Source organism: Garra rufa, chromosome 18 (assembly GCF_049309525.1).
Source record: "Garra rufa chromosome 18, GarRuf1.0, whole genome shotgun sequence".
NCBI classification, from domain to species: Eukaryota; Metazoa; Chordata; class Actinopteri; order Cypriniformes; family Cyprinidae; genus Garra; species Garra rufa.
In genome coordinates this window covers 18,442,660-18,456,360 of record NC_133378.1, presented here as the reverse complement: position 1 = coordinate 18,456,360, position 13,701 = coordinate 18,442,660, and the positions used below count along the sequence as shown (strand labels likewise).

At 37.4% G+C, this 13,701-nt stretch overlaps 2 protein-coding genes across 2 annotated transcripts in view; one reads left to right on the top strand and one right to left on the bottom strand.

Annotated features, from left to right (window-relative positions):
- Window positions 1–6,676, top strand: part of tfip11 (tuftelin interacting protein 11) — a 9,108-nt gene extending 2,432 nt beyond the window's left edge. The window contains 12 exon segments of the mRNA XM_073822658.1: window positions 65–203; window positions 206–217; window positions 334–461; window positions 1,409–1,564; window positions 1,663–1,854; window positions 2,263–2,577; window positions 2,993–3,099; window positions 3,172–3,340; window positions 3,834–4,077; window positions 4,160–4,302; window positions 5,905–6,070; window positions 6,173–6,676. Of these exon segments, the coding sequence (XP_073678759.1) occupies window positions 65–203; window positions 206–217; window positions 334–461; window positions 1,409–1,564; window positions 1,663–1,854; window positions 2,263–2,577; window positions 2,993–3,099; window positions 3,172–3,340; window positions 3,834–4,077; window positions 4,160–4,302; window positions 5,905–6,070; window positions 6,173–6,534 (2,133 nt within the window). The 3' untranslated portion in view covers window positions 6,535–6,676.
- Window positions 6,677–6,788: 112 nt separating this feature from the next.
- prim1 (DNA primase subunit 1) lies at window positions 6,789–13,701 on the bottom strand. The gene is made up of 13 exons (XM_073823350.1): window positions 13,545–13,701; window positions 13,100–13,257; window positions 11,634–11,740; window positions 11,469–11,542; window positions 11,232–11,368; window positions 11,068–11,126; window positions 9,321–9,430; window positions 9,009–9,100; window positions 8,777–8,912; window positions 8,557–8,626; window positions 8,322–8,428; window positions 8,107–8,205; window positions 6,789–7,671 (listed from the first exon to the last, which is right to left on the bottom strand). Exons 1-13 carry the CDS (start codon window positions 13,651–13,653, stop codon window positions 7,652–7,654), a joined length of 1,278 nt encoding a protein of 425 aa, XP_073679451.1. The 5' UTR covers window positions 13,654–13,701; the 3' UTR covers window positions 6,789–7,651.

Here is a 13,701-nt window from a genome sequence, read left to right as displayed (position 1 = left end):
AATCTTACTGATCCCAAATGTTTGATCATTTGTGTAATATATGTATTTTAAACCTTTATTTTAGGGTGGAAGCTTTAAGACATCCCAGAGGTTTGCAGGTGGTATCAGAACAGGGCAGGACTTGGGATCCTGGGAGAAACACACACGAGGCATTGGCCAAAAACTTCTGCAGAAGATGGGCTACGTTCCAGGAAAAGGATTGGGCAAAATGCTCAAGGTAAAAACTATTCAGTTCTTTATTTTATACCTCAGTTTACTGGTTATTGTGAAATATGTTATATATCAAGCGCTTATGTGGGGATGGTGTCATGATGTGAATATCTTTGTGTGCAGGTATTGTGAACCCGATTGAGGCTAAGTTGCGGAAGGGGAAGGGAGCGGTTGGTGCATATGGTAATGAGAGGACAAAAGCAATCCTGCAGGATTTCCCTGTTGTAGACTCTGAGGAAGAGGAAGAGAAAAGTAAGCAGCACTAACAAATTTTTGGTAGTTACAGTGGACAAATCAAATTAAAATACTCAATCAGCATTGTTTAAAAATGCACACATTCAAAGGGATAGTTCACCCAAAAATCGAAAAATTCTGTCATTCATTACTCACCATCATGTCTTTCCAAACCCGTAAGACCTTTGTTTATCTTCAGAACACAAATTAAGATAACTTTTATGAAATCCGAGAGCTTTCCTATCCTGAGTAGATGGCAACATAACTACCACGTTCAAGGGCCAGGAAGGTAGTAAGACATTGTTAAAATAGTCCATGTGACATCAGTGGTTCAACCTTAATTTTATGAAGCTATGAGAATACTTTTTATGTGCAAAGTAAACAAAAATAATGACTTTACTCAAGAATTTCTTCTCTTTTTATGTCAGTCTCTGCCACACATTCACGAGGGTACCACAACACAAGCCGGTATTCTAACAATTTTTTGCCCAGTCTTACTTATTTGAACCAGAATATACAGATGATGAACGAAAAGAGATGAAGATGGAATTTTGTTTTCTTTGCGCACAAAAAGTATTCTCAAAGCTTCATAAAATTAAGGTTGAACCACTGATGTCACATGGACTTTTTCTGGGCCTTAAACGTGGTAGTTGCTTTGCTGTCTATGCAGGGTCAGAAAGCTCTCGGAGTTAATCAAAAATATCTTAATTTGGTTTTGCGGGTTTGGAACGACATGAGGTGAGTAATTAATGACATAATTTTTATTTTTGGGTGAACTTTCCCTTATGTCATTACATAAAGGATCATTTTGAAAATAATAGAAATCTGTAGTTTTCTCTTTTGGTCAGAAAACAAAAAGTCATCTGACTAAACATATCAGCTGCAGGTCAAATCTTGCTTCCCCAGCCATGTTTTCACACTGTTTGCTTCATCTTTCTTTTTATTTTTCATTCCATCTTTAAAGGAATTTCAGAGGGAGTTGGGACAATGGCGTAAAGAACCAGGAACGGCAAAGAAAAAGCCCAAATATTCTTACAAGACTGTGGAAGAGCTGAAAGCTCATGGCAAACTGGACAACAGGGGCATGAGTAGACCTGCTGGAGAACTGGCTCAGGTTAAGGTGAGAGTGAAAACATTTAGAGTAATGCACAATAACTGTTTATATATGTATATATATATCTCACAAGAAACTGTTAACCCATCTCTAATGTGTTACAGGTGATCGATATGACGGGCAGAGAGCAGAAGGTGTATCACAGTTACAGTCATATGAGTCAAAAGCATAGTGTTCCCGAGGAAGCTCCTTTGAGTGTGACCACACGAGAACAGAAGGCTTCTGGCTTCTCTTTACCGGAGCTGGAGCACAACCTCAAACTGCTCATTGAGCTCACAGAGCAAGACATCTTACAGGTACAGCACTTGTAAACTTGCACTAAATCAGCAGTAAAAGGCGTAGTTCACCTAAAAATGACAATTCTGTAATTACGTACCCTCATGTCATTCCAAACCCGTGCGACTTTGTTCATCTTCAGAACACAAATTAAGATATTTCTGATGAAATCCAAGAGCATTTTGACCCTGCAAAGACAGCAACGCAACTGACACGTTCAAGGCCTAGAAATGTAGTAAGGAAATCGTTAAAATAGTCCATCAGTGGTTCAACCTAAATTTTATAAAGCTACGAGAATACTTTTTGTGGGCAAAGAAACCAAAAAACCTTCACATCTTAACATATTTAAATGCATAACTCACTTCATAATAAATGCTTGTTTTCCAGTTCTTAATTTCTGTTTGTGTTTTGTGTGTGTGTGTGTATAGAGTGCACGACGTCTGCAGCACGAGAAGGACACTGTGGTGACTCTGACCCATGAGAGCGACGCGCTGCAGGTTAGGCTGGCAGAGGAGGAACAGTCTCTTGGTCAGCTGGAGCAGGTGATGAAACTGGTGGATCGTTTTGAAGTGGGCGATAAGGAGGGCAGCCCTGCGCTCAGCCTTCAGGAGTGTGCTAAAATCTTCCAGCAACTGCAGACAGAGTTCTATCAGGAGTACAAAACCTTGGGTTTGGGAGACCTCGCTGTGTCTGTTGTGCATCCTTTATTGAAAGAGAGACTTTGCAGCTGGGATCCACTAAAGGTAAAAAAAAATACATTTTATACATTGTTTTTACACCACTGTTCAGAAATTTGGGGTCGGGAAAGGTTTTTCTGTTCTTAAAAGTATTTCATGCTCACCAAGGCTGCATTTATTTATTAAAAAATACAGTAAAAATAACTGTTTTCTAATTGAATATATTTTAAAATGTAATTTATTCCTGTGATGGCAAAGCTGAATTTTCAGCATCATTACTCCAGTCTTCAGTGTCATATGATCCTTCAGAAATCATTCTAATATTATGATTTGCTGCTTAATATTTCTGGGGAAATTGATACTTTTTTTTCAGGATACATTGATGATCTTTGTTTATTAATTATCATTGATTTTGATATTGTTTCCACACTTTGTATAAGCTCAGAGTTAAATGTATTTTGCACTCCATGTTTATCTATAGGACTGTTCAGATGGTTTGGAAGAAGTCGGTCAGTGGAGGGCCATTCTTGAGACCTCACAATCTCTTCATGGTGGTCCAGATACTTCTAACATGGACCCCTATCACAGGTAAACCATATCTAAGAATGTATATGTGGAGTGTCTGTGAAAGCAAATGACTCCAGCGAGTTTTGTGTACAGGTTGATATGGGAAGTGTGGGTTCCAGTCATGAGGATCTGTGTGTCTCAGTGGCAGCCTAGAAACGTGGGGCCCATGGTGGACTGTGTGGAGTGCTGGGCTCCTGTATTACCGCTGTGGATTCTGGACCATGTTTTGGAGCAGCTTATTTTCCCACGGCTACAGAGAGAGGTTTGTGATGAACATATGTGACCCTAGACCACAAAACCAGTCTTAAGCAGCCGGGTATATTTGTAGCAATAGCCAAAAATACATTGTATGGGTCAAAATTATTAGGATATTAAGTAAATATCATGTTCCATGAAGATATTTTGTAAATTTCCTACCTTAAATATATCAACTTAATTTTTGATTAGTAATATTCATTGCTAAAAATTTATTTGGACAACATTAAAGGTGATTTTCTCAATATTTAAAAAATTTTTTTTGCACCCTAAAGATTCCAGATATTCAAAAGTTGTATCTCAGCCAAAAATTGTCATATCCTTACAAACCATGCATCAATAGCTTATTTAGCTTTTAGATAATGTATAAATCTCAGTTTCAAAAATGTGCCATTTTGACCGATTTTGTGGTCCGGGGCACATATGAGCAATTCAGTGCATGTTTCCTTGTCAAACATAAGTATGTGTAAAATCGAACTTCTTTTTCTGTTTTTGTATAGGTGGACAGTTGGAACCCACTGACAGACACTGTGCCAATCCATTCATGGATTCATCCCTGGCTGCCTCTGATGCAAACCCGTCTTGAGCCGCTGTATGCGCCCATCCGCAGTAAACTAGCCCATGCCCTGCAGCGCTGGCACCCCAGCGACTCCTCTGCCAGACTCATTCTGCAACCCTGGAAAGATGTCTTCACACCTGGTGCCTGGGAGGCCTTCATGGTCAAAAATATTGTACCCAAACTGGGTACGTACTTATCTTTTAGATCAAAAGTGCTAGACTTCAGTAACCTCAGGGAGTCTCTGAAGGTTTTGCTACTGTGTTGCAGCTCTGTGTTTAGGAGAGTTGGTGGTGAATCCTCATCAGCAACTACTGGAGCCGTTCAACTGGGTGATGGACTGGGAAGGGATGCTCTCTGTCTCCACCATGGTTGGACTGTTGGATAAGAATTTCTTCCCTAAATGGCTACAGGTCAGTCTAATAGTCTTTTACAACTAGTCAAAAGAATACAAAACAATTTGAACCAAACCTGACTGGTGTAATACATCAGTATGGCATGCATTTTTGCGACTAAATGTATGTCACGAAAATGAATGAACCATTTGAAAGAATTTTTTTAAACCAAAAGTTGTCAGTTTTAAATGTGGTTTGTTAATTTATTAATGGGTTAGTTCACCCAAGAATGAAAATTCTGTCATTAATGATTCACCCTCATGTCGTTCCAAACCTGTAAGACCTTTGTTCATCTTCGGGACACAAATTATGATATTTTTGAAATCCGCTTTCTGACCGTGCGTAGACAGCAATGCAGCTACCACATTCAAGGCTCAGAAAGGTTGTAAGCACATCATTAAAGTAGTCCATGTGACATTTAATTAATAATTTTATGAAGCTATAGTATACTTTTTGTTTAGTCGAAATTAACTTTTTTAGTGCTACCAACTTCAAAAAGTTAGGAGCACCAAAAATTTTTTAGGAGCACCTAATTTCGTTTTAGTAATGCGCCGATCTTGATTCTTCATGGTCAATTCTTAATGCAGATGTTTTACAAGCAAATGGGCTGATTCTGAAAGCCTTTTTTATATATATTTATTTTACGCCTTAAGCAAGGGACAAGAATGAATGAAAATATGAGTACATGAACAAGGTTTATTTTCTCTATTATAGTTACAGCCATTTAAAGAGGTTAAAGATAAAGAGTTAAAGCCATTTAGAGGCAACCACTGCATTTTTAAACAATCTACAGTATAAACAACAAAAAATAAACGACAATTCTTAGTCGTGTAGACAATAAATGCAGGCATGATCAAAGTAGGCTACTCTTTCAATATTCAAAGTGCAAATGACCGAATTTTTCTGATACAGAGCTATAGACACAATACAGCTTATTATAGCCCACATACTAATAACAGCCTAGATATTTTATGTAGCCTAATTTGCGCACATTGGGCAGTCGCTCTTTAAACGTGGGGTATTAAAATTGCTTTTGAATGCGTGTGCGAGTTTTACTTTTGGTTTCGTTTTAACGATACTGCGTGCATTCTGCAATAAAAGAGATTACTTTAACAAAACCATTTGAAAGTGGGAGGACACCAACGGGATTTTGAAAAGTGTCCCGAGTGGAAATTACGCCCCTGCGTGAGTGGAACTCTGCCGCTGAGTTATCATCTGATGTGAATTTATGCGGCGATGTACAGTATATTGAGACGGAGGCGGCAGAATTGTATCTGACAGAATGTACGCTGTAGCACGAAATATATTTCTTCAAAAGCAGATTGTGGAGACCTTCTATTTGTCCACAATCAAAGGAGAGAACGGTGAACCTGTCACTGCATCAGCTCACAACAGTCTGTGCAGTAGTTAGGCTAGCCAAAGTTTTGTAAAGAAATGAAAGTAAGTCGCACCACAACAATTACTCACACTCGCACAAATGCTCCCAAATATAATTTGAGGTCGCGCAGATTAAATTTTGGGAGCATATGCGACCAAAATGGTCGCAATTTCGAGCCCTGTTGAGTGTCACTTGTACATTTAGAATTGAATAGTAAGTGCTTCTTTTGTTTCCTGGTGCAGGTGTTGTGTTCCTGGCTCAGTAACAACCCAAACTATGAGGAGATCACTAAGTGGTATCTGGGCTGGAAGAGCTTGCTCTCAGAGAACCTTCTCAGTCACCCGTTGGTCAAAGAAAAACTGAATGAAGCCCTTGACATCATGAATCGTGCTGTTGCCTCTGGACTAGGTCAGTTGCACCCTAGAAAATAATATATGAAGTCCACTAAATGTGTTTATAGCTTTGTACAGGTTTCTCATTCCTTCAACTTCACCATCTGTCTTTCTGCAGGTGGGTATATGCAACCTGGAGCAAGAGAGAACATTGCATATCTGATTCAGACAGAGAGAAGGAAAGATTTCCAGTGCGAGCCTCAGCCTGAGCGCCGTGACGTGGAGAATTCTGCTACGCGGCCACCAGGCACCGCAGCGGTACCAACATCTGTACCTACCAACTTTAAAGATCTAGTCCAGGCCAAAGCTGAGGAGAATGGTATTGTCTTCATGCCACTGGTGGCTAAACGGCATATGGGCAAACAGTTATTCACATTTGGCAGAATAGTCGTCTATATTGAGCGTGGAGTGGTCTTTGTCCAAGGTGAGAAAACATGGGTTCCAACATCACTACAGAGTCTAATTGACATGGCCAAATGAGATTGATGTTTGGTCAAAGAGAAGCTGCTTAAATTGCTGTCTTGTCTGCTTCCATGCAGTTTGTAATACTGTGTCAGACTTGTCTGTCAGTGTTGTTTTATATTGCTGAAGAACTGGTTTTGAATAAATGTCTTTAAATTAACAGTATGCTTGATTGCTGTGTTTAGCATTCCATCGCCTTGTCATTCAGACTAAATCCATACGTCACAACAACCACTTTTTTTGCCTTGTTAACCAGAGAAGAATATAACAGATTTGTACAAGTTATTTATTTAGCTGGTAGAAAAATGAAACAAATTCTCAAAAAAGTCTGATTTACAAAACAGAGAAATTAATGAAAACCCATTTCCACAAGAAAAGTAAAGAAAAACAGTAACACATGGAAATAAATGACATTACTTCATACATAATTTGACTGATCCTCCAATGGAATGTTTTAGAGCATAACTGTGGTAGTTCTTTATGCCAAAGTGTCTGTTTATTATGGAAACCAGTTTCCACCCCTGAATAAAAAAAAAGGTAAATGTGACTTATCTCACAATTCTTTTTCCTCATAATTGCACGTTTATATCTCTCTATTCTGACTTTATAATGCACAATTAAGAATTGTAATATAAACTTGCAATTCTAAGAACATTTTTTCCCCCTCAAAATTGGACTTTATAACTTGCAATTGCGAGTTTACATCTCACAATTCTGAGGAAAAAAGAGGTTAATTACGAGAAAAAAATCAGAATTGCAAGATACAAACTCACATTTGTGAGACAAAAGTCAGTTGTGAGTTTATATCTTGCAAATCTGACTTTATAACATGCAATTACGAGTTGATATAATGCAATTCTGACTTTGTAACTCACAATTGCAAGTTTATTTCTCACAATTCTAAGAAAAAGGTCAGGATTGTGAGGTGAAAAAAAATCAGAATTGCAAGATATCTTAAACACACATTCGCGAGGAAAAAAGTCAGAATTGTGAGATATTAGATGGCAATAACTTTAGTTTTTTATTCAGTGGCGGAAACAGGCTTCCATAATTTCTTCAGAAGTAGACAGCCAGCAGATAAACATGGTAAATATGTTATGAAAAACTGCTGTTTTATAGTTCCAGCTGTTCTGTCTTAGAAGTCCTTCTGAAGATCTGTAAAAAAAAAAAAAAATATCAATCATATTCAAATTATCAATGAAATAATTTGCAGTCACATCAACTAGAACCACCATCATCACTGAAATATTAAAAATATGAACCATTTTGTCTGAATAAAAAAACGAAAAGGAAAAATAAATACACAATGTCGACCAATAACTGATGTGTCATGCATTTATAATCCATTTGTAATGTAAATGCTGAAATCAGTTTTACTGGTAGTCCACTGTATGAAAAATTTGGGGGTATAATGCATCACAGTTTATTTTATTTTGCTATCCTCACTTACGTAAATGAACTATAGTCTCTTTCACCCACTAGTAAAAAAAATATATCAAATTACATCTGGTGTCTGAATAATTTTTGGTTTGACTGTATACGAAGGACATGAAAGTCAGAGAACAACTAAGAAACTTGTTTCTAACTCACCACTCTTCTTCAGCATCTCTCCTTTCCGAGATCGAGCCATTGCTTCCAAAAACCGATCAAAGACCTTCACATACTTGGCCAGGCTGGTCCGCTTGAAGTCTACAAATAACCAAAAACATGTTTAGCACACAGTAACTGCTGGCAGAACTGAGGCTGACTCCTGAACAATTCCAACACGTGAATAAACTGAACTGTTAAACGTGTTGTTTGCTCACCTCTGATTCTGCGACGCTCTCCAGCATCTTGTTCATTCTCCTTGTCCTTCATGTCATCATCCTCCGCCTCATCTGCTCTGGGTCTCTCCAGCTCCTCACAGATCAGACTACAGAGAGACCAGTGAGTCTAGCATATCTAACTTCAGACATAAGCTCCTCAAGTATTTTTAGAAACCACATCAGATATAAAAGCAACAACCTGACAAAGATGGACAATGATATATTCAGCATTTACCTGATTGTAGGCACCTCAAAAGGATCAAACGTGTTCAGTTCTTTCAGATCTATTGGCACTGAGATTCGACCTAAAGAAAACATTGAATACAAAAAGATGTTTAAAATCAAACTGAAATGACATTAGAAAGCCAGTTTACCTCAAAAGTAAATCACATGCACAGATAACATAAAACTTGCACCATAATAAAATAAGTTACTCTGGTAATATTTGTTCTTACCTGTCTTAGGGTGTACACTGAAGGGACTCTTCAGTAAATGGTTGACTCCTTTACTGACGTTGACATCCAGACGTGGGTAACAGTACTGCAGCATGATCTCCTTATCGAAGTACTGACCACCCTTCTTACTACTCGACTTCAGACACAAAAACAAATGGACAGGAAACTGAAGTAACCTTCCCTGGTGAAATGCTTTGTCTGCAAAGAGGAGAGCTCAAAAGTTTGCATTTACCTTTTTTTGTTCAACAACAGCGCAGAGTCTGTCCCATCTCTTCATTGGGTTCTTTTCTTCCTGATACTTGACCGTCAGCTCCTTTTTGATATGTGTAGTCAGACTTAAGAAAATAACAGTCAACTGGGTTCCTCTTATAAATGAAATACTCATATTGGATATAATGAAAACCTGCTTGACTAAACAACAAGTTAAGTATTTCCAATAGCTCTTGATAGTAGTAACAAAACTGGTACAGATAATTGTGAAATTTAACTGGTGTTTGTACTAATTACTGAAATATTGACAGCACCACTGGGAATGAAAGGATATCTTCAGGCAGCAGAGCAAGCACTTTGTCTACACTCTCCTTACTGCCCAATATGTCCTGGTCCACAATGGCATATTGTCGGAAATAGCGCTCAACCACAGACAGAGAATGACTAAAAGAAAAAGAGACTACAGTTACATCATTTCAATTTACACATTATGTACTTAAAGGAGAAGTTCACAAATTTTGTTTTTTTAAGGAAAACATTTCAGGATTTCTCTCCATATAGTGGACTTCTATGATTCCCCCGAGTTTGAACTTCCAGAATGCAGTTTAAATGCAGCTTCGAAGTGCTCTAAACGATCCCAGCTGAGGAAGAAGGGTCTTATCTAGCGAAACAATTGGTTATTTTCTAAAAAAAAAAAAAAAAAAAAAAAAAGGCAATTTCTCTACTTTTTAACCTCAAATGCTCGTCTTGTTTTGCTCTGCGAGAACTGTTTTTTCTTGTTCAAGTCATTTAGGGTATGTCGAAAAACTATCATCTCATGTTCTTCTCCAACTTCAAAATCATCCTACATTGCTGTTTTACCTTTTTTTAGTAAAGGGCGTTTGCTCTTCTTTGCATGTTCACTTTGTAAACACTGGGTCGGTACTTCTGCAGCGATGTAGGCCGATTTTAAAGTTGGAGGAGAAAATGAGATGGGAGTTTTCCGACATACCCTAAATGTCTTGAACCGGAATAAACAGTCTACGTAGAGCTAAACAAGACAAGCATTTGAGGTTAAAAAATATAAATTGTAACTTAAAAAAAATGAACTGATTGTTTCGCTAGATAAGACCCTTCTTCCTCAGCTGGGATCGTTTAGAGGAAGCTACCCTTTGAAGCTGCATTTAGGCCGTGTTCACACTTGGCGTCGTCTTTTTAACTGCCGGCGTCTGTTTTACATTACAACCCTAAGGAGTAAACAGTGTTTTCTAAAAAGTCCTGAGTGCTTTTTTAAACGCCACTGCCGGTGTCTTTTTCTGCAGCTCAGAGCGTCTTTTCAAGTTGAAAAAACGTTTAACTTTTCGGAAAAAAACGCCCTACGTCAAGCCCGTTTTTGACAGCTGATCAATTGACAAGCCAGTAGCTAGACCTGTTGTGTCCATAACAACAAGAAAAAAAATGGGAAAGGTACCGTTATATAGACTTTTATTTTATTGTTGTGAACCGACATTAACCTCCCTGTTAACTTCAAAAACCGATGTGCAGCGCCGATAGCTTCTTGAGCCGCACATCGACATGTACAGCAGCGCTGTTAAGCTTTTGGCATCCCTTTTTCGAGTCCCGGCTCGCAGACCTTTTCCGATCCCGTCCCCCTCTCTCTCTTCCAATTTGCTTCCTATCTAAATACTGTCCTATCAAATAAAAGGCAAAAATGTCAAAAAAAGAAAAGAGCCAGCTTCCTCTTTTATCGACATATCTGCACCACAGTCTACGGTTGCAGCTGTTGTTATAGCAACAAAAAGACGTCCTCTGCTGCAACGCTGCCAGATTTTTTTGTAATTAAAAAAAGCGCCCTTGTCAACTTTTTCTTGTCAAAAAGGCACCAAGTGTGAACACGGCCTTAATCTGCATTTTGAAAGTTCAAACTCGGGGGCACCATAGAAGTCCGTCATATGGAGAGAAATCCTGAACTATTTGTTTACGACTAAAGAAAGAAAGACATGAACATTGTGGATGACAAGGGGGTGAGTAAATTATCTGTACATTTTTTTTTCTGGAAGTGATCTTCTCCTTTAAGGAAGTAAGTCATTATTCCTCCTTACTTGATGAAAGGATGGATTGGATCTGACAGCACAACTTTTCTCACAGTCTCCTCACCACCCTGAACAAACATGCACAGGACACACAATTAGTTAAAATCACAGCTTTTGCAATTGTACTTCATGATACAATTCCTAGAATGATGAATTATCTGGTATTTGAATACCTTGACTAAACTGAGATACTCTGCCACGGCAGAGCGAGCCGCCACTGAGAGCTTCCTAGCAGCCTCATCGCAAACCCAGCAATGCACGCCTCTCCTGCCCGAGTACACCCACAGGAGATGATGGAATCCAAAGTCCTCTGAACCACACAAACAGGCAACAGCACATGTATGTTACATTTGTTTCATATAGTTGTTATGATGTTACACAAGGTTGTGTTGATTATAAGTTATGGTTACCCCGAAGTGCCCGGTCCAGAATACGGATAGCGATGGTCATTAGAGTCCAGCACTTTAAGCAGATATCAGCAGCACTGAAGACAAAAGGAATTTATTAAAAACAAACAAACTGCATTTAAAACACTATTCCAAAAGATGAAAGAGGCGGAAAAGGCATCTGTGTACCTGCAGCAACGTCTGACATCATCATAGTCTGTCATGTCAATGTCAAACACCAGCTCCTTCTCCAGGGCCTGGAAGGTTCCAGACTTCACCGCATTATGTTGACTGGGCTGTCAATCACACAGCCAGAGAAATTATGATCTTTTCATTGATAAGGTTTTCATTTTCCACAAGAAAAAGAAGCAGATTCAAGTAGTAGCAGTTATTTATTTTTATCCCCAGGTCAGCATCTAAAGCTATTTTCATGGCAAAAGCATAAAATAAAAACCAAGCAAACAGAAAGATTTTTTTTAAATTAACACATGATTAAAATATTTTCTGGTAAAATCAGATTAAACTAGTCCTGAATGTGCATACTTCAGAATAAAGTTTTCTACTTGCATTAAAACCATGATGAAGCAGTTTAAAGAGCCAAACATGCGAGATTATAATTCACTAAAAATACATAAATAAAAAAAATAAATGCATCAAATAACTAATAAGAAAATATTTCATAGCAGCAAATACATATATATATCATATATATATATAGTCAAAAGTTTTTGAACAATAAGATGTTTAATGTTTCTTGAAGAAGTCTCTTCTGCTGACCAAACCTGCATGTATTGATCCAAAGTACAGCATAAACAGTAAAATTGTGAAATATTTTTACTATTTAAAATAACTGTTTTCTATTTAAATATATTTTAAAATGTAATTTATTCCTGATTTCAAAGCTGAATTTTTAGCATCATTACTCCAGTCTTCAGTGTCACATGACCCTTCAGAAATCATTCTAATATTCTGATTTGCTGCTGAAAAAAACCCACATTTATTATTATTATGTTGAAAACAGCTCTTCGATGAATAGAAAGTTCATAAGAACAGCATTTATCTGAAATAAAAATCTTCTGTAACATTATAAACGTCTTTATCATCATCTATATCATCCTTGCTAAATAAAATATTAATTCCCATAATTTCTTAAGGATCATGTGACACTGAAGACTGGATTAATGATGCTGAAATTATTTTAAAAATAGATTCAAATAAATGTTTATACATTTAGTTTAAATAGTACAAATATTTCTTAAATATTACTTTAAAATATTTATTATTTGACTGTTTTTGCTGTACTTTGGATCAAATGAATGCAGGCTTGGTGAACAGAAGAGACTTCTTTAAAAAAAACATTAAAAATCTTACTGTTCAAAAACTTTTTACTGGTAGTGTACTTACTATACTATACAATCCACTTACTATAAAAAGACATAAATACATTTTTGCCCAAGGCATTTTATGTCCAATCCTGCATTTGACAAACAAATTTTTGGAATCAAGTCTTTCAATTAATATGCACAGAGAGAAAAATTCATAGACTTTCATTATAACTACAATATTAAATAATGATGAATATCCTGTTTTAGCATATAACACCACAGGACGTGTCATCTTTCCATATAATATTTTATATAAATGAGTTATATTACCCTGTGGCTGTAGACTGCTCCAATATCAATCTTGTAGGGAACCATTTTCTGCATCTCTTTCTCCAGCTCATTCTGAGTGGTGAAGGACTGATATCTCACATAAATGTCATCCTTTAGGGTGAAGGAAAACTCACGGTTCTGAAAGTAGTTTTTAGACACTGCAAGAGCCAGAATTAAGACAGAAAGGAAATTAGATATGCTAAATTCTGGTAGTGTTGAAGTAACGTTAGAGACATAAACACTGTTGAATGTAAAAGTACACGTGCAGAAGCCATAGTATACAAATATTTTTTTATTCATAGTGAATACATTAAAAACATATAAAATGACTTTGCATTGTAAATACACAAACTACATGAAAAACAGCATTTCAATGACCAGTCAATCGCTCGTTGTGTGATCATATACTAATATGGGTAAGTTAGCGGCTAACAAATGTACTTACCACCGCCATAACTTAACCAGCGAAAGTACTGTGAAAACGGGAACAGTCTGCGGTAATAAAGCGGCAACAAGTCAGGCAGACAAGCTGGATCATAATCTGAGGTCGACATGTTGAAGTTGTTCAATGTTTATTCTCACTGACAGCTGAACCTACAATC

Bases quoted from the DNA above. Each gene is read 5' to 3' on its own strand.
- prim1 (XM_073823350.1), bottom strand. From the start codon at position 13,653: ATGTCGACCTCAGATTATGATCCAGCTTGTCTGCCTGACTTGTTGCCG. The intron at 13,258-13,544 runs GTAAGTACATTT...TGGCTCTTGCAG, and splicing joins CTGGTTAAGTTATGGCGGTG to TGTCTAAAAACTACTTTCAG. The intron at 8,206-8,321 runs GTGAGCAAACAA...GGTTATTTGTAG, and splicing joins AGAGCGTCGCAGAATCAGAG to ACTTCAAGCGGACCAGCCTG.